The 19,474-nt window shown below is 46.6% G+C and overlaps 2 protein-coding genes and 1 non-coding gene across 3 annotated transcripts; all 3 read right to left on the reverse strand.

Moving 5' to 3' along the window:
- Window positions 1-322: 322 nt before the first annotated feature.
- Window positions 323-394, reverse strand: TRNAH-GUG. Its single transcript has one exon. It is a non-coding gene; the product is annotated as a tRNA-His (tRNA).
- A 240-nt stretch (window positions 395-634) lies between these two features.
- On the reverse strand, window positions 635-4,793 carry LOC112893829 (protein ABC transporter 1, mitochondrial). Its single transcript, XM_025961331.1, has 8 exons — window positions 4,170-4,793; window positions 3,796-4,024; window positions 3,530-3,682; window positions 3,207-3,365; window positions 2,568-2,727; window positions 1,704-1,813; window positions 1,390-1,506; window positions 635-1,290 (listed from the first exon to the last, which is right to left on the reverse strand). The coding sequence occupies exons 1-8, from the start codon at window positions 4,697-4,699 to the stop codon at window positions 901-903; spliced, it is 1,848 nt and encodes a 615-aa protein (XP_025817116.1). The 5' UTR covers window positions 4,700-4,793; the 3' UTR covers window positions 635-900.
- Window positions 4,794-11,629: 6,836 nt separating this feature from the next.
- On the reverse strand, window positions 11,630-14,119 carry LOC112891952 (stress response protein NST1-like). Its single transcript, XM_025958967.1, has one exon. The coding sequence runs from the start codon at window positions 13,862-13,864 to the stop codon at window positions 12,212-12,214; it is 1,653 nt and encodes a 550-aa protein (XP_025814752.1). The 5' UTR covers window positions 13,865-14,119; the 3' UTR covers window positions 11,630-12,211.
- Between the last annotated feature and the right edge of the window lie 5,355 nt (window positions 14,120-19,474).

The following is a 19,474-nucleotide window of genomic DNA, read 5'->3' on the forward strand; positions in this document are numbered from 1 at the left end:
CACGTCTTCCACCCAACTCCGTCGCCTCACGGGCCAACTGCCTTCGTCGTCTCTAGCAGCGGCACCATATTCTGTGATCTCATCTACTTCTTAAGCATGTACAATGACATTCTAGCTATATTATTTATATTATCTAGTATATTAGATCCATACATGCTGGTTTTAGATCTATACATGCTGGTTTATGTATTCATCATAATTTATACTGCAATGGCCTATATTGTCAACAGAAGCTTCGGTGCAACGGGCCATTAACACAGGCCCAAGTGCGCCGTGGGATCGTTAAACAGAAGGCACAAAAAACTAATAAAAAGGTGAAACTTGTGGCTGCTGGGATTCGAGCCCAGGTCTCCACGGCCACAACGTGGAATTCTCACCACTAAACTACAGCCACATTTTGTGCTAAGACTCCTTCAAGACGTTTCTTATCATGGGTACCCGTGTGACAAACAGCTCAACGCCGTAGGCAGATTTAACCTTGTTGGGACAGCGTCAATATGTTTGAATGAATTCATTGCCCTACATCAAGGGCCTGTTTGGTTACTTGGAATTAGGATGAATTGAAATGTTTTCCAGTAAAATTCCCATGGCTCGAGTATTGGAATAATACAGTTCCAACATGAACTGCGTAAAATACCTGCGAAAAATAAACTTTGTTCCATTGTCTTTATTCCTCCTTTAAAAAACTTGTACAAATAAAACCCCACCACTATCTGGTGAAAGGCTACTCTGAGCACATTGTACAATCTCCTACTTAGCTCATCCAAACAGACTTTACAAACCAAGAACACAACCTTTCACCTTTTTAAACCCCAAATATGAATGAACTGCCAAGCTCCCAAGAAAAATGAGCCGCAGCCGACAATGAACTATTTGGCATGTCCCCAAACAAAAGGTAATCTATGCAGTACTAGATGCTACATCAGAATAATCGTCACTGAAATTATATTGCTCATAAACTTGGAACAACATCTCTCTGCAGGGCACAACTGCCCCAATCTTGATGCAAGCCAGGAATGCACCTGACAGCTTTCTATGCAGGCTGTAAACTTCATCTGGTGGTGGGGTCAGCCTGTGCTTCAACATGGTAGCCCCGAGATTGGAAACACTATGTGTGATATTGTTTGCTCGAAAATCATGGCCACCTGGCTTTGCAAACGGCACACCAACAATGAAGGCTGCTTGGACATGAGCATCCAGCATGACTTCTGGTTCCTCGCCAGTAAGGAATCCAAGTCTGCGGGACATCTCTAAGACAGCAGCCCGATCTTTGTTTGCACAGGCAATGACCTGAGCGAAAATACAAGAAATCAGAAACCAACCATCTCGAAAGCAGCAGATATGGCAGAATTCTGATAATGGAAGGGTGCATTGGTTCTCAGTATGTACCATGCGTAGATAATCATCTACAAAGCGCTTTGGAAAATCACGAGCTGCCCCAAAGTCGATCAGATTGAATTTCCTTGTAGCATCATCATACAGAAAATTACTCCAATTTGGATCAGTCTGCGCCAAATAAGTAACCAAAGGTCAGCATAAAAAGAGTAGTGTACATGACAGGTCTTCAACCTTTGACCATTTGCACTACAAATTAGCAATTGATGCCTTGATGGGACTTTAGTACGATGCAGATTATACGTACTGCAAGCTCTAAGTATTAGTTATTTAGGAATTTAGCAGATCGAATGAAAGCCAACACATGCCTGCATGAATCTGAAGACAAATAACTCCTTTATTGTAAGCTCAAGCAGTTTACAACCAACATAATTGCGGGTCTCCTGGCTTAACTGAGCAACCTTATCAATAGGGACCCCTGTACAGAACCAACAGGTAGGTGCAGATGTTAGGATCTCCCAACAAAATATACCAGTTCTCAATTTCATAAAGAAAGAGTGAGCAGCAGAAGACATCAAATACTGTTGCATAGTTTGATCCTAATATTAGAAGTATATTTAACATGTTTCAGTTCATTAATTTAACTTCCTTGCAGATAAAATAAACATAGGAACCATTTGCCATGAAGTCCAAAACTAATTAGCATAAACAAAATTGTTTTATTCTTCAATGGTTAGTGAGTTTATTGCCACATAGCTGAAACCTGAAATATGACAGTTCTATTCTATGACCATAAGAGGCTATTGAAGCATAATTCTAATTACAAAATTCACGGAGACAAACTAGTGAACCAGTCAATCCTTTTATTCAACTGTCTAGTAAAGGCATAATATGTTCAAGCTCTCTGTTGGAATGCGTACTGCAAAATAATCAGGCTTTATAAGGAACTCCATAACAAACACTTTTGCCTCTCTTTGGTTATATGGTTAGTTTAAGATACTGATATCTAGGGTAACTTCAAATTGTCCGTATGCCAGCATTTCATGCTCAACATTTAAAAGCAAAGTAGGTTGAAGTGGATACGCCATATATCACAAGAGTAAAGGGATCCCAAGTCTACTTATGGAATTACACTAAATAGTTGAACATATCTAAAAAATGTCATAATTTAATCCGGTAATATTAAACAATACATACACAGGGCAAAATCATAGCAGTTTTGCTCAAAATACCTGGAACAAACTCGGAGGTCAGTACTTTCTTGCTAGATAATTGATCAATGACCTTTGGGACATAGTAGCCATCACTATCAGATAGCAATTCTTTGTAACGCTTCTGGTTACTTGCTTCTAACACATAATCACATTCCCTTGCCAGCTCCTGCTTTGCCACCTGAATTATATAACATGAATATCAAGGAGCTTATTCTCTGTATGTTATAAATTTGCATCAATGTGACAAGTCATTTGGTTTCTATTAGAAGAGTAGAAGTTATGATACAGAAAATACCAACGTATGATCAGTATGCGTAGTTGACCCATAAGATTATAGAATGTATGAACAGAGATTGTAAAGGACAGCAACTTGCTGGATGCGACTATTAGAAATTCCACATTTCGTTTTGAATTTTTTTAATTTGTATAATGAGTAAAGATCAGCATTGGTTCATCTCATACAGAAAAGAGCTTATAACATACTCATATGTGCAAGTACATCACATTACAATGTCGTCCATTTGCACAACAAATACGATTTTGACAGAAAGAATAAACAATACAAAAGCATGCCAAAACGCAGGCAGAAATACGATGAGAAAAAAAACAGAGTGAATCATCTGTATCTCTATCAAAATAATGAAGAAAAGGATTTACCTTCATAGCTCTATCAAGAAAAAGACCTTTAGGGATGAGATTTGTATAAGTTAGAAGTAGCCTAACATTCTCAATATCACTTTCTATACTATCTGCAACCCCAGGGTATTGTATTTTCATGACAACATCTGACTCGTCCTTCAAAACCGCCCGATGGACCTGGTTGAAACAAAAATGGGCAATAGATAAGCAAAGGATATGGGTTGACAATGAGAGCAGCAGCCAACAACATATTTAGTATCAGATAGTGCTGAGGTTAATGCTCAAATTTCACATTCAGTGAATAGTTTAGCATGGAGGGCAACGTCCTCTGCCAAACCAACCTGCCCGATGCTAGCTGCGGCTAGCGGCTCATAGTCGAAACTCCGCAACTTGGAGGACCAGTCAGTACCAAGCTCGGCATCAAGGACTGAATTTAGCTGCTTCCTTGGCATGACATCAGCACCTTGACGAACAATATCAAGAGCTGCCAATACCTACATTAAGTCAGCCAACATCAATTTGATTGGCAGATCACAATAAGATGATAAAACAAGCATAAAACAATAGCGAAAAACCCAAAATTGCAGCATCAGATTCGAGATACTACCGGCGGAGGCACAAGGGATTCATCTTGAATGCTCAGCATCTGGCCCACCTTGAGTGCCGCTCCACGCATCCGGCAGAGCGCAAGGGCAACACGCTCAGCATTCTGATCGGACAAGAATGGCGACAGCGCTGACTGCTTGCCCTGTTTGTCCACCGGTGCGCCGTACATCACCCGGCGGGCCGACTCCTGAACGGTGCCCCATGCTAGCCCGGCACCCAGTCCTGCAAACCTTAATTGTTCCCACACATCACCAAAAAACAGCACAATTCATTCATCACCTCTTTCAAATTGAGATGGACGCCTATGAGCAAATTAAAGCGAACATGCATTCTTTCAAATTTCAGTTGAGACGAATGCATGGCTTGGTAACTTACCCTAGGGCTCTGGTGAAGGGCGTGGACGGAACCCTCCGCTCCCGTAGCCGCCGCCTCTTCTCCACTGACGCTGGTGAGGGCAGAGGGGGCGCCTGTGGGGGCAAAGGAGAGGGCTCAGGAGGAGCCGCCACAGGATCGGGACTTGCCGCCGCTACGGCAGCTGGTTCAGCTACCACGGCGGCGGCTGTACCAGTTCCGGTGATCTGCGTCCGCGCGGGGTGTGCGGGCTCTTGCGCCGGCGGGGACAGGGGCGGCGGCCGCTCCAACGGGGGCTCTTGTTGGGTCGCAGCGGCATCGTCGTGGGTGAAGTATACCACGGAGGAGGAGGGGCGGGAGGATTCGGTGGCGGGGTGCGGCCCAGCGCCTGGAGGGTCCTGCGGGCGGCGCGGGGTGCCCTTGGTGAGGCCGGCGAGGTCGGTAGCGGCGAGGAGAGCGGACCTGAGGACGTCGCGTGGGGAGGTGCCCCTCGTGGCTTCGCGGGCGACGAGCGCGGCGCCATCAAGCAGGCGCCGGAGATCCCTGGACGCCATGGGAAAGGCCGAAGGGGGGGAGGCGGGGACCCGAGGCGTGGAAGGCCCCTGGACCAAGAAGAGAGCGCGGATGCGGGCGGGCGGCAGGCGCGGCGAGAGCGAGACACGGGCCACGTCTCCGCTTGGTGTTGGGCCCCTCGTGAATATCACTTTATGGGCTTCCGCCTACGTGGGTAGTTCGTTAGGCCCAGCCAGCCACCAGTGGTTTATTTTTTTCCCCTCCACGAGCCATTACTGAGGCCTCCCGCTCGAGCAAAAAGGGTAATCAACGAACGGTCTTTGTCAGTAAAGTAGCTATAGGTTTAGCTAAACAAACAGCAGTTCGTCTACAGCTATTACATAGAATTATGATGCCGTAGATCATGCATGGTCTGCACGGTAGCCTAACGTATGGTAGGAGATGCTACCTTAGTCTTGTAGTAGGTTGCATTGATACATGGCCTGTGTATGCATATGAAGGAGTAAGTTTTTTTAAAAAAAAATGCAGGTGTTCCCAAAGATTGTTAAAGGCAGTGTTAGCATAGTACAGCAGTTGAAGTAAAAATCGAAGAAGTTCTTGTAGTACCTGTTCAGCATTTGTGCTTCCATTCCCAAGGCTCTCGGTTGGAGTCTGTCCAGATACAGTTTTAGTCAGTGCTGATGGTCTGCAAAAGGTCACTCATGCGGTGTGTTATTTACAGAGGTGCAAAATATGTGAACTGAACATGTGTAAATTTGTGGTATCTGATGATACATTACCGATTGCGTAGTAGTCCCGCGTCGTCTGATGAAAACGCAAGGACAGAACTTATCCAAGTCGACCAGCAGCTAGGGGAACCGAGGCGCGCCACGGTTGCGCCAGCACACCAACATGCAAAGCACGCGGAGATCGAAACGGATCAGATTTGGATAGCATTTTTTATCATATTTTAACTCAAATGCAGATATAGATTTGAATATTTTTGAATTCGAATGCAAAACGGATGCCTCGGATTCAAATTCGGATATTTACTTTATATATAGGATAACATTAAGCTATTTTTTATTGATAGTTTTAAATATAAAATCATTGTATATGTACAAACTAAAGTATGACAATATAACAAATATAGCTAGTCAAAAATAACTTATTTATCAAAAAATATTTTAATAAATAAATATATAAAAAACTAGAAATTAAAATATATTTTCAATAAATATATAAACATTTTTAATTAATATATAATAAAAAATTATAAAAGTAATTTCACCCATAAATAGATAAAATAAGAATCTGTACGAGTAAACTTAATCTTCTTATAACTTTATTATAAAAATTAATATTATTGGTTATGAAAAATAAATATGACTTTTTAAATAGTTCTATTATTGGTTATGGAAAATAAATATGATTTTTAAATAGTTCTACTGAAAACGGATACGAATAGTGTCGGATATTATCGAATACGAATGTGGAATCGGATAGAATAAAGAATGAAAATCGGATTCGGGTGTATCCACTTTACTACCATATTAAATTCGAATTTGGATACGGATATCCATATTGATGTTTAAATGGATACGGATATCGGATATCTGTATTCACATTCTCGTCCCTATCCATGACCCGGCAAGGCGGCAACGCAACGCAACGCACGCAATCGGCAATCAAACCGTCGTGGAAAGGGTAAAAATCTAAGGCAGGTAGCTTCGCCAGCCGACTCCAGCCGAGCGATGAAAATCGTACGTACTAAAACAATTTCACATACGTGGCGGCCGCCAAGTCCAGCAGGTTGAATAAGAGGTATTTCAACTGCTGGTCCTATCCATTTTCCGTAAAAAAATAGTTTATACTAAGATTCGTATCGTAGAAGATGGATGTCTAAGGGTCTGTTTGGTTTCAGCACTGAATTTTAGTCCCGTCACATTGAATATTTAGATACCAATAAAAAATATTAAATATAATCTAATTACAAAACCAATTGCATAAATGGAGGCTAATTCACAAGATGAACCTATTAAATCTAATTAGTCCATAATTTGACCATGATGTGCTACAGTAAACATATGCTAATGATAGAATGATTAGATTTAATAGATTTGTCTCGTGAATTAGCACCGACCTTTTTTTCTTTTGCCTTTTACCTTTATGGATCTCTCCCTCTATTAAGTTAGATAGCCAACAAAGCAGAATGACACCAATTTAATATGCAAAGAAATAATCAACAACTAATAAGATAAAAGTTAGAATGACTAAATCTAGATTCACTAAGTCACTATATATGGGCTGAAAACGAGTTGAAAAAACTATAGGATGCAATTAAAAACATATCAGAGAAATATCATGGTGCGATGCAAAGGAGGAAAAACAATGAATATAAATGAAAAATCATATGAAGTAATTATAATTAAATTTATATCATATCTGCTCATCATGCTCATAGATAATATCATATTAATTCATCTATCACATGTAGTACCTGCTCATCATGCTCATAGATAGCATTAGTTTCACAAGCGTATGTCATTAATCAACCAAAACTTACTAAACGAGCCTAGATGTTCTTTCGATCATAAGACAAGGTCGAGCCATAGATAGGTTCGGTTGGCCTTTTACCCTATTAAACCTTGTGGGTGGTTCGGTAGGTAGTATAGGAAGAGAAATGAGAACTTTAGTGGTGGTAATTATTGGTGACATATGAGAATACTTTAAAATGATCTAAATTTCCTAGATTTTTCTCCATTATTAGTTCCATTTTTTATCACTTCTATTTCTCTTTTGCAGTTATCAATTTTAATTTTGTTTTGCTCCGGATTATGAGAAAAACCTTGAAAACAAGCCCTGTTATCAAGAGTTTCCATATTTGCTTTCATCCCTAATTATATGATTCCACATCATCACCCTTTTTATGTTGACTAGGTATGTGCCCGTGTGTTGCTACGGGTGAAACAAATTCTCTATGATCATTTATTTCATCATACGAAACATTTACTACAGGCAGCGAAATAATTTAAATGCAGTACATAAAGTCCACGAAAATAGTTATTTGAAGTATGTAATTTTCAAATTAAACAAAGCAAGGTGCATTCCAAGCTCAACCTAGTAATCCTCAAGTTACATCCCAACTTCCAAGACCAATTTGTATCTGTAAATTCCTATAATTTAAGCACTCGACACAACAAAGCAAGCTAGATTCCAAGTCCAATTCGCCTCTGCAAATTCCTGTAATTTGCAAGCACTTAACCCAAAAAGGCATTTCAAGCCTTTGTGCCAAGAGCCGTAAGTATCAAACCTAGTAAGCAATAGCGAATGTGCCTCATGTAATAAGTAAGGCCACATAATAAGAAGCTACTCCGCAGAACCAGTGTTTCCATGTTCAAATCACAAGCTTTGAAACCATAGAAACAAATAGCATCACTTAGGGAGAATAAAGACATTCTACGGAAAACCTAAAAACCAAGCTACTCCATAGAACCAGTGTTTCCATAACTGAAGAATTTTTGCATCCGTGGAAAAATAGAGGAGATAATCCCTGGAGCGCCTAGAAAATTGACACTTCATCTCATCTTCATGCCCGGAATAGCTTGGACTTTCTACATTTCGTCGAATCCAATAATAGACACATGAAACAGACGTGTCTTGATCCAGTTCAGGGTTAGCAATCTTCAGAAACTCCACATCATCTTGGAACATTCAGATAGCAGTTATCCCACATTTATGAAACAAAGAGATAAATAAAAGGAGCTTGGAACAAATAAACTGTTGGAGCTTGGAACAAATAAACTGTTGAATTAACCATAGATTCAATTTAAGTTGTCATGTGAGGGTTCGAGCCGCTCTTAATCGTAAGCACAGCTAATATATCAGTTTTATACTCTATTGAGGTTGTACACTTTACCGACAAGTTGTGTCTCCCTTGCTGCCCGAGGTAGCTAGCCTCTTGGATACTTCCAAGGTGGGTGGCAGTGATTCACTTAAAAAACTCCCTAACAAGTGGTAACCAAGTTTCAGCAGCTGCGTGAGTGAATCTCCCCCAAAACGTGATCATAGCCATGCGTACACCCTTGGTAGGCAGCGAACCCCTCATCACAGGGCCCCTATGCGCCTTTCGATAGGCTACCAACGAGTTAGAGACATCTAATTAATTAGATCAGAGCCATATAGTTCCTATGGTTATACTATTTTCCCGGATGATCGCTCCATGGTTTAAATTCACTTCATCCTAGTGGTTCCGAAATATGCAACACATGTGAGAAATATTGAGCTGCATGGAGGAGCGCAGTATCCAGCATTGAGACCGCGCTGCTGCCTCCTCTGCACCGAGCGTGGACCCACCCACCATCTCCTACCTCCAGCTACCACATCCGATCCCCTCCACCAAAATTGCCAACCGGAGGCCCGGAGCTCCCCCAGCGTCCGTAGCCCAACCTCAACAATCTCAGCGATCATCTTATACTCTCTTGACGTTCCTCTCATCAATCACGCAACAATTAGGACTAATGGCTATGATTCCCGCCATTGCCTTTGAAGCAAGCACGCAAGCACAACAGCAGGTTGGCGTTGCGGCTGCTGGCAGCCTGCTTCTCCTCTTCCCACGCAAGCACAGCAATAGATCTCCTCCAGCCAGGAAGAAGCAATTTGTGATCCCCTAATTTCTTTTGCTCGTTTCTTCCCCAAATAACACCAGAGCAACTCGTACAGCAGCTCCTCCCAGACTCGACCGGCGGCACCTTCGCGTCTTGCGCAAACCCCATTCAAGCGCGCGCGTTAGCAACGACATCCGCCACGAAGGAGAGCACGAGCGGGCTGGAGGTGCGTACAAGTCGTCGGATTTTGGTGGCCGGGACGGGGACCCCGTCGACGGGAGAGGGGTGCCGAGCGCGGGGGCCGCAGCGCGCGGCGAAGGAGGGGGAGCGGAGGAGGCCCGGCGTCGTGACAGAGGAGGCCAGGAAGGGGGTGCCGAGCGCACGGGCCCACGGCTCGCGCTCCGGCAGCGCGGCGGAGGACGGGGGGTGCCGAGCGGGCGGCGCAGGAGTCGGAGTGGCGCGGCGGCGGCGCAGCAGTCGGAGGAGAGCATACGGGATCAGGAGGAGGGGAGCGGAGGGCAGAGGATGTGGTTTGGACGATCGGAGGGGCTGCGGCGTGCGGAGTGAATGAGTAGCAGGGGGCGACGCGGAAAATAATATGACGGCGGAGATCTTCCAGTAGAATGATAAAGGTGGGGTGGGAGAAGATCGAAATAAAAAAATTGTCACTCAATTAGTTTTTGTTAGTAGTAGAGATCATGGTGTTTTTTTCTTATCTTGTCATCAGACACTTAAAGCGTTTTATGCTTAAACAAAGTAAGTGATGTGGTGATCCCTGGATGAACTATCAATTTGCAGCTTATATCCTTGAATTTATTAAGTGGATCATTTGTGTTTTAAACGTCTAATCTGTGTTGATCCACGTCTAAACCTCTAATTTCTCGCCTTCAAATTTAATAGTCTAGATTTCAATACTATACCCGTGGTCAATGTAGTAGTACTTAGAGTAGTGTTTCTAAATTACTCTATTACCTTTTCCATTGGCTCTCACTGACCTCATATACATTTTTTGTTTTCTATTATTTTTATACTAAAATGTTACAAAGCATAGTTGTCGTTGTAACCATTGCCGGTACACACAACAATGCTATTTAGAAAGTTGGTGCACCTGGTAATAGGCATCTACATAGTACTCATGCCACCCAATTTTTACCCCCACATTATATACGAGAAAAAAGTGTGACCCACATGTCATGCGGAGCGGAGCGCAACGGTCGATTGTATAGATAAGAGATAGAAGGGAGAAATGGCCATGTTAGTACACCATATAAAATATGTGATTAATGATATATAGCCCTCGAGGTGCACAAGTAGGAAGCCATATATAGCAACACCCTCAAAACAACTTCGAGTACCGTCGATGTACTTGTGAAAGATGTAATATGAATATATTTTCTACTTCCTCCATCTCAATTAAAATATAAGTCATGTTAGTAATATTTTAAATAGCGGGCAATAAAGAGCTCTGCTCAGCCGACATAGCGCCACTATTTAGTGCAACATTGTTGTGGCGGTAATTTGCTAGAACCGCTATAGCACGTTATCTGCACTATATTGAAACATTGTGTTTCAGTTTTGTTATAAGTCAAACTTCTTTAAGTTTGGCTGAAAATATATTGATCTACAATACCAAATAAACACTATCAGGACATATCTTATGGTGGATTTGATTGACAAATTTGATATTGTAGGTGTTAGGGTATTTTTTTCTATACACTTGGTCAAAGTTAGAAGACTTTGATTACAAAAAAGTAAAAATTCTCATGTTTCCACTGTTCATCACCTTGTTAATCTTTGTTTGTTGAATTTTTGGAAGGTCTGATCTGCTTTGTGATCTCTTCTTTTATCTATCATATGTTTTCCTTCTTTCCATTCACCATCCCTGAACCGAAATCTATTTATCTTTCCTATGTCCAGCTTGTATTCTTTGCTCAGGATCGACTCTATACTTTCAAGGGCCCTAGAGTGGACTCGATGTTGTGACCCTTTCGACTATATATACTTTGTAGGCGAAAAGGATACTTTTTCTAGCATTTATCTTGTATGTGGTACAAATCAACATCCATGACACAAACCAATTAATATATAAGAGTAAACTTCTAACGTCATATTTCTTGATCATTTATGAACACTGTCAGTAACTCAATATTACAAAAGATATTCCAAAAGGGGAGTAAAATGGATCTTTGTGTTCAGGAATGACAAGATCTGCTGAGTCAATTGATTGCAATCAACAGCAAATGAGAAAAAGAAATACTAGCTAATTGTAGAAATAAGTCGTTGCTACAAAGGTTGCCAGCTCAAGGAGGGTCTTGGAATCCCTCGATCCTATGATCATTCGGAACAGATTCCACCGTGGATCTTACTTTGCTAGCACAATGAATCTAGGCGTAGGATTTTATTAATCAATCAGTAGGATACAACAACTTATTTTTACACGTTCACTTACATTACAAACATACAATAAAACCACCCGTAACATGGCTCTCCCGCTCGAGTTACCTCAGTTCCCAGCCATGCTATTCCATGCTATTGGTAAAATGGCAACCTAACTACTTATCATCATCGTCGATTCCTCGCTGGTGCTTGCCATTGTGGCGGCGGATGCAGGTCGCGAGCCGCGACGGAGTTCTTCGTTGGCACACCACCTGCACCGATCCTCACACTGTTCCATGCAAACGCTTCTCAATCTCAGGTGCAGGCATTCGGAATTCGGAGTATTAAGCACATCGATTAGCACACCGCTCCATGCATTAGCACACTGCTCCACAGGGCCGGCCATCCCATTCCCCTATGAACAGACGCTGAAATCCTGACACTAGGCCCTGAAACCCTGAAACATGAGCACAATGCTGCTACTGTCTTTTTGTCCAAAGAAGCGAACTCCTACTACAATAGCACTAAAGTTTTCCTTTTTAAAAAAGAACCGCTACCGGTAATGGAAAGGGGCTCTCGCACGGCGGCTAGCTAGTTGGGGTGGCCGGCGGTGGACGGGCTGGACCCCATCGGCTGGGGCTGGTAGTGCGCCGCGAGCGGCGACGCGGCGGGGTGGTGGTCCACGGACGACGAGTTGGCCTCGGCCATGTCCAGCTCGATGTCCTTGTGGCGGAGCAGGAGCAGCATGCGGCGGCCCTCGATGCGGAGGCGGTCATTCTCCAGCCGCGCGCGCTCCATGTCGCGCTCCTTGTTGGCGCGGAACCGCTCCCACTTGAGGCGCTGCGTCTCCAGCTCGAAGCCGCGGGACTCGAGGGCCACCTGCTGCTCCTCCACCTCCACCGCGCGCCGCCGCACCCAGCACCGGAACTGCTGCGGGTCCGCCGCCGCAGCCGTCGCGGCCGCGAGCTCGCCCTTCAGCTGCTGCACCACCGCCGACTGCTCGACCGAAGCCGCCGCCCGCGCGCGCTTCCCGCCAGCGTCGTCCTCGTTGTCGTCCTCAGCCGCGCCGCTGTCCTCGCCGCGCCCGCGCTTGCCGCGCCCGCCGCCGTTGTGGTGGTGGTGGTGGTGGGCGTGGTGGTTGAGGGGGTACACGTGGCCGTCCTCGTCGTCGTCGCCGTAGTCCTCCTCGTCGTCGTCCCCGTTGTTGCTCAGGGCGTCATCGCTGTCGTCGTCGTCGTCCGCGGAGGAGTCCTTCATCCCCGGCGGGGACGGGGCCGCCAGGTGCTGCTGCTGCTGCGCGTGGCGGGCGGCGGACGAGGCCGCGGGAGCCGGCGGCGGGTGGTGGAGGCAGGCGGCGTCGCCCCCCGCGGCGGCGTGCGGCGGCGCGTGCGGCCCGCCGCCGTTGTGGTAGGCGCACATCTCGCGGAAGAAGAGGTGCTTGGAGCTGAGCAGCTTGCGCGCCTCGTCCTTGGCCTTGGCCGAGAGGTCGTCGATGGCGTCGAGCAGCGCGTGGTTCTCGACCACCCGGCACGCGCGGCCGCGGCCGAGCAGGTCGACGACGCGCTTGTAGCGCTTGTTGAGGTCGTTGAACTTGTCCTCGCACTGCTGCGGCGACACCGTGAAGCCCTTCTCCCCCATGGCGCGCGACACCGACTTCCACTTGCCCTTCTTCTGCTGCTGCTGCGCCGCCGCCGCGTGGCCGTGCCCGTGCCCCCCGTGCGCCGACGAGCCCGCCTTGGCCGGCTTGCCTCCACCCGCGCCGCCAGCCGGCGCCACGCCGTCGCCGTCGTCGCCGACGTTGTACACCACCGTGATGAGCAGGCGCACCATGGAGTCCGTCCACTTCATCCGCGTCCACGGGCACCCCGCCGCCGCCGCCATCTGCTGCTGCTGCTGCTGCACCACTCCGGCCTTCCCGCCGAAGCAGCCGTTGCCCACCATCTCGTCGTCGTGCCCGACCCCCGCCGCGCTCGTGACGACCCTGGACGACGACGTGTTGGAGTAGGGCGAGAACGACGGCGGCTGCTGCTGCTGCTGCTGCTGCTGGTGCCTCACCGGCGCCGGCTGGTGCAGCTGGAACCCGCCGTGGTGGTGCTCCGCCTGCGGCTGTTGCTGGAACGCGGCGGCCTGGTGCATCTGCTGCGGGGCCAGGTGCATGTCCAGCCCTAGCATTGCCGCCGACCCCACCACGCCGCCGCCGCCGCCCCGCGGCGCCATGCCTCCTCCCCCGTCGCCCCTCTCCATCGCCAAACCCCCAATCTCTCCAAAGCTGCCCGCACTCTCTCTTCCTCTCGCTCGCTGGATCGCTCGCCCTCGGCTCTCGACCGCTCCGCCGTTGGAAAGCGGCAGCGGGGAGGGAGTCTTTATGGGGGCAGCCGTGTGGGCGCTCGCCGCCGGTTTCGCCCGTGCGGCTGCGACCGCCCGGCAGCGGCTCGGGTACTCGGTTTTGTCCCCCGCGCCGCCCCGGTTCCAGCGGTGGGAGCCCACAGGGCCGCGAAACCGCCTGGGATGCCCTGCGCCGACGCGCTTCCGGTTCACGCGGCGTGCGCTTCTGTGTGGTGCTCTTGGGGTGGGCTGCGGTGGCCGCAGAAGATCCGGGACGGCCTGCGGAGGACTGGATTGTGAAACAGCTGCTGGGAGGGGGCTGCCCCCGGTTTTGGTCTTTACCGGAGTTTCCTTCCTCTTCGCTGTTTTTCTTTTCTTTCCTCCCCCACCACTGGGGAAATTAGTTTGGCGATTGTAGAAAAGACCCTCTACTGTTGCCAAGGACCTCGCGTGGCTATTGTTCATCCAGGGGTTAACGTGCAAGTGACAGTCACATTGACATTGTCAAAAGGCGTCCGTAGTAAAGGTTTTGCTACATTTGCTTCGCAAGTGGTTACTCGCCATTTGCAATGTTTTCCGTTTTAGCTAGTTTTTGTGCCTTTGTGGTAGTGTGAACTCATAACCTTCGTACCCACGAACGAATTGTTCATGCTCATGGTAGAAACCTCATTGTCGAGTAAAACTGGCAATGGACGAAAGATTAACATTGAGACCCGCCGTGTTTCATGTTTTCGTCACTCATGACAATATTCGCGTATAAATAGATGAGTTTATTACAGGTTTTCAGATCACCATTTCTTCGGATATTTGTGTAAAAATTAGGATGGGCTAAAACTAGATCTAGCTCGGACTTGGCCGTTGGTTTAAGATGTCGTTGAAGAGTACTATGGATAAGTGTACGGTTCTGTTAATACGATGAAAAATATACACTAATATTTATGCGCGACAAATTATCAATAACTCCGCTTACAACCAACGCATCTATGGATTGCCGCCTACTTAGATTGTCACCTACTGCATTATGGATTATCGTCTCCTGGATTGTTTCATACTTCCGTACCACGCATTGGTTTAAGGTGTCATCCAAGACGACTACGGATAAGTGTACGATTCAATTAATGCGATGAAAAATATGAGATAAAAGTGCAGCACGTGCATTTGTGTATTTGTGCAGGAAAGTACCAATGCTATGGTCTGCGACCAACGTATACCAACGTATACGGCCAATGTATCTCTAGATTGTCGCCTTCTATATTATTTCATACTTCCGTACTAGCATGGCATATTTTCTCTCGAGACACTTTGCTAATTAAGATGAAGACCATTTTCCTATCTACTTCTACTTAGATTTCGACATAAACATGACAGTTCTAAACCTGGCAGCCGCCCAAAATTAATGCCGTAAACATGATAGTTCAAACTTGGCGGTTGGTTTAAGATGTCATTCAAGAGTACTATGGATAAGTGTACAGTTCTATTAAAGCGATGAAAAATATGAGACAAAAGTGCAACTTGTAAACTATTATATTTGCGCAATATGATTGTCACCTCCTATATTGTTTCATAGTTCCGTACCATAAATTTGTTCAAGGTGTCATCCAAGTACGTACGGATAAGTGTACGGTCTTATTAATGCGATCGAAAACATGAGACAAAAAGTGCATGCACATTTGTATATTTGCGCGGCAAATATCATTTTGCGACCAACCTATGCAACCAACGTACTCCAGATTGTCACCTCATACATTATTTCATACTTCGGTCATATACTTCTGTACACATATTGCACATTTTATCTCGTCACGAGACACTTTGGTGAGGTAAAGCGAGCATATGCATTTTCCTACTTACTCCTACTTAGATTTCGATATGAACATGATAGTTCTAAGCCTGCCCAAGATTGAGGCTGTCAAAAGAAACTCATTTGACTTTCACAAAAATAACTTATTTGGTATCTAGGTTATCCAATTTATTAAAACGCGCAGGGCCTTTTAGCAATTACTAAATAATGAGTTATGCAAAGTTACAGCATAGCTACTCTCACGTGGGTTTGCCCACGTGTTTTGATGCAAGTCAACGGTTTAGAGAGAGAGAGAGAGAGAGAGAGAGAGAGAGAGAGAGAGAAGGCCCAAGGACATGCTGATGCATAATACAGCTACAGGCGTTGGCTATTGAATTCGGGCACATCATAGAGACATAGACCAACGAACTAGAGACAAAAGTCGGACGCTAGCCCTAGAGGTGTACTCCGATGTCTTTCTCTATCTCCTTTTTGTTGTGGTTTCAGGCCGTCAACTTAGGATCCTAGTACGTGAGCCACAAAATTCCAAGTATCTTCAAGGCTAGGGGTGGAACAGGAATATCTGCAAGATTTATTTTGCAGCTGGATTCACACTTTTTTCTTTTTGCAAGTAGGATTCACAAGCATTTCTTTCGCGAGTAGGAGCCACACATATCAATTCATGCTATTTTTAAAAAAGAAAACGATATCTAAACGATTTTTCACATTCCCCTCAGCTTCCCTGCCATATTTTTTGTTGCGAGCTAGTTGGATTCACACATATTAATTCATGCTATTTTTTTAAAAAAAGCAAAAGACATCTAAAAGATTGTTCACATTCCCCTCGACTTCGCCCCAAGCTCAAATTCTACGTGCAACTCAAAAGTGAAGGCAATAGTTCACTTTTTCCCCCAACTTTGAACACCAAAGATGACCGGTTACCATCTGCTCCAGATCACCAAAAAAGTAATACATCTGAGAAGCTGTTGCTAGAGTAGTTAAAAGCAACCTTTTCTTTTCTTTAGGAAAGTTGACAGCCGGTTTTGAGTTTGGTTTGGATGCGACTAAATAGAAACCATGCACACAGTGGATCAAACGAGCCCAGTTTAGACGTGTCTGATGAGCTGCCGCTGCCGCTTGGCGAAAAGCAAACCAAACTAGTAGATTTATAACGGGCCAAACATGAATTCAGGTTTGGGTCAGGTTCCTCGGTAATGGGCTGTATATGGAACAGCGGAGGCCGATCACGGCAGGGAGAGTAAAGGAGGGAGGAACAGGCCGGATATCTTATTTACGTTTTGGGCCGGATTAGGCTTCGCATGGATTTACATTACTAATTTCCTCGGTTCCTCCATTACTCCCACTGTCCCACGGGTCTCTCAACGACTAGCAAAACCGACATGAATTCCTCCTCCGTAGATTAGTAGTAGTGCTCCCGAAGTCCCGATAGACAGTAGGATCGCCTAGATTATCCCCTATGTTCTGCCCGTGGGTTGTATTCACGGTCACACGGATCGCGGAACCTTTCCTCGTTCCCCGTTCCCGGAACTTTCGTTCCGGAACGCGGAACGGGAACGCTGAGGTACGATCGCTGGATCGTGGATGGGATGTGATTGGGGATGTCGTACCAAATTGAGCCGGATCATGAGGAAGAAACGGGATCCGAGAGAGGAAGAAAGAAGAAACATGACGGCAACAGCGTGGCGTCGGACGGCGGTCCGCCGCCGGTGGCGGTTGCTGGCTTCGACGGTTCGACAATTTTATCAGATTTTTCTCAGCAAATGACGATGTCAGATCCGGAACTACGGGACTGTGTATATAACGTAGTTCATATAGGATTAGGGGATATGACATGTCCTCTACCTTATCTATGTTGTACTTTACTCGCATGCGAAGTAGGACTAGCCGGTACAAAAGGAAATTACTCGAGTACGATTTCTAGGCTGGTGTCGGACTAGGATTTATGTAATCCTGTCCTCCTGGATATATAGGGGCGGGTAAGGATCCCCTCAAAACATAACATCAACATCCAAGGCAATATAAACCACCAAACAGGACGTAGGGTATTACGCACATCACGGCCCGAACCTGTCTAAACCTTGTGTTGCTTACACCATCGAGTTCCTGATCTCGGCATCACCCTACCTAAAACTTACCACTTCGGGTATACCCCTTGGTGGGCAGGAGGTAAAACACCGACAGCTGGCGCGCCAGGTAGGGGTGCGCATCGAAGATCCACCGGCGAACTCGATGGCATCGTTCAAGTTCACCAGTGCTGTGCCCCCTCAAGGCACGACGTTCATTTTCAGCTCGTGGATTTGCATCGCAGATGGTACGGGCAATTTTCGTTGATTCATCGTCGACATGAAGCCGAAAACTCACGCAGCGAGTTTTCATAGCGACCTCGACGAGTTCGTCGACAATCTCGACGACTTGCTGGCCCATGGTTCCGCCAGGAAGACCGTGGAGGAGTCCGTTGTCAATGCGACTCCGCCTAGCGCTGCAACAACCTCCCTCGGATTAGACCCGCTCGAATCTGAGGACTTGCGTAACCGATCGCGACTCGGTCTACGCAATTCGGCCACTGAACATCAGAAGACCAACAACTCCGAGTCCCTCTCCGCATTGGAAAATGATTTGGACTACTTACTCTGAATCAGAAAGCCCGAAGCCACCGCACGTCGGGAGGCTGCGGGTTATCTTGGTGACAACGGTGTGATGATCACCTCCACTCCAGAGGGCCGTTTCGTGCATTGAAAGTGCATGAAACTCTCTGATCTACTCGAGGATGAAGAACGACTTGTGGCACACCTTGAGACCTTGCCTTTTCAGAAGGGCAGGCCATTAGCCACCGTGGCAGAGGAGTTGACCGAGCTAGTCGAAGCGAGCTCTGATGAGCTCATATCACGCCAGGTGCTGATGGCGGAGGAGGGCGAGGATGATGGCATCGCACCCAACGACGCACTTGACATGATATCCAAAGATGAGGCCACAGCCAACACCAGCGATGAAAATGACGCCGATCATAAGGCACGGAGGGCCAGGAACAGAGCCCGCGCAGTCCGGCGAAAGAGGGTCAACGAGCGCATGCGATCTATGCATCGTGAGCTAGACGCCGAATTCGCCGCCATCAGCGAGCGGAGCTTCAGAACTCCTGTGGCCAACATCGCCAGGGTAACCGCTATACTCGAGTGCAGTAACGATCCAAACCTGCGTCAAGCACTTCGCTACGCGCAGAGAACGTGGATTCAGCTCGATCAACAAAACCCAGCGTCCACCGTCAGAGAAGAATACGTGGGTGAATACCGCAGCTAGGCTCACAGTTGAACGGCAGGCGGCCGCCCTCGACCTCAATGCAGCAATAACAACGACAACGCCCATGGGAGTCAAACCACTGGCAGGAGGCAGCAGCCACCTCTAGGAGGCAACCCGCGACAGGCCAATCATCGGAATCCTCCAGAAGACCTGCGCCAGAAAATCAATGAAGGACGCAATATGTGATCCATAATTGATTCCAGGCGCAGAGAGCATGAAGTAGCCGAGACAGAGGGTACCGACTGCAGCGATCATTTTTCAGCGTTCACCGCATGGTTCAGCAGTTACAAGTACCCTGAGGGCTTCAAGTCGATTGGGATCACCAAGTATGATGGCAAGCAAGCTCCTCAGCAATGGCTACGTTGTTACTCCACCGCTATTGAAGTCGCAGGAGGCTCCAACATCACCAAGGTCGTCTACTTCCTAATGGCTTT

This window comes from Panicum hallii, chromosome 5 (genome assembly GCF_002211085.1).
Source record: "Panicum hallii strain FIL2 chromosome 5, PHallii_v3.1, whole genome shotgun sequence".
Lineage (NCBI taxonomy): Eukaryota > Viridiplantae > Streptophyta > Magnoliopsida > Poales > Poaceae > Panicum > Panicum hallii.

Coding starts and splice junctions, on each gene's coding strand:
- LOC112891952 (XM_025958967.1), bottom strand. CDS start 13,864: ATGGAGAGGGGCGACGGGGGAGGAGGCATGGCGCCGCGGGGCGGCGGC.
- LOC112893829 (XM_025961331.1), bottom strand. CDS start 4,699: ATGGCGTCCAGGGATCTCCGGCGCCTGCTTGATGGCGCCGCGCTCGTC. Junction 2,728..3,206: donor TTCTTGATAGAGCTATGAAG/GTAAATCCTTTT, acceptor TATATAATTCAG/GTGGCAAAGCAGGAGCTGGC. Junction 1,291..1,389: donor TAGATGATTATCTACGCATG/GTACATACTGAG, acceptor ATTTTCGCTCAG/GTCATTGCCTGTGCAAACAA.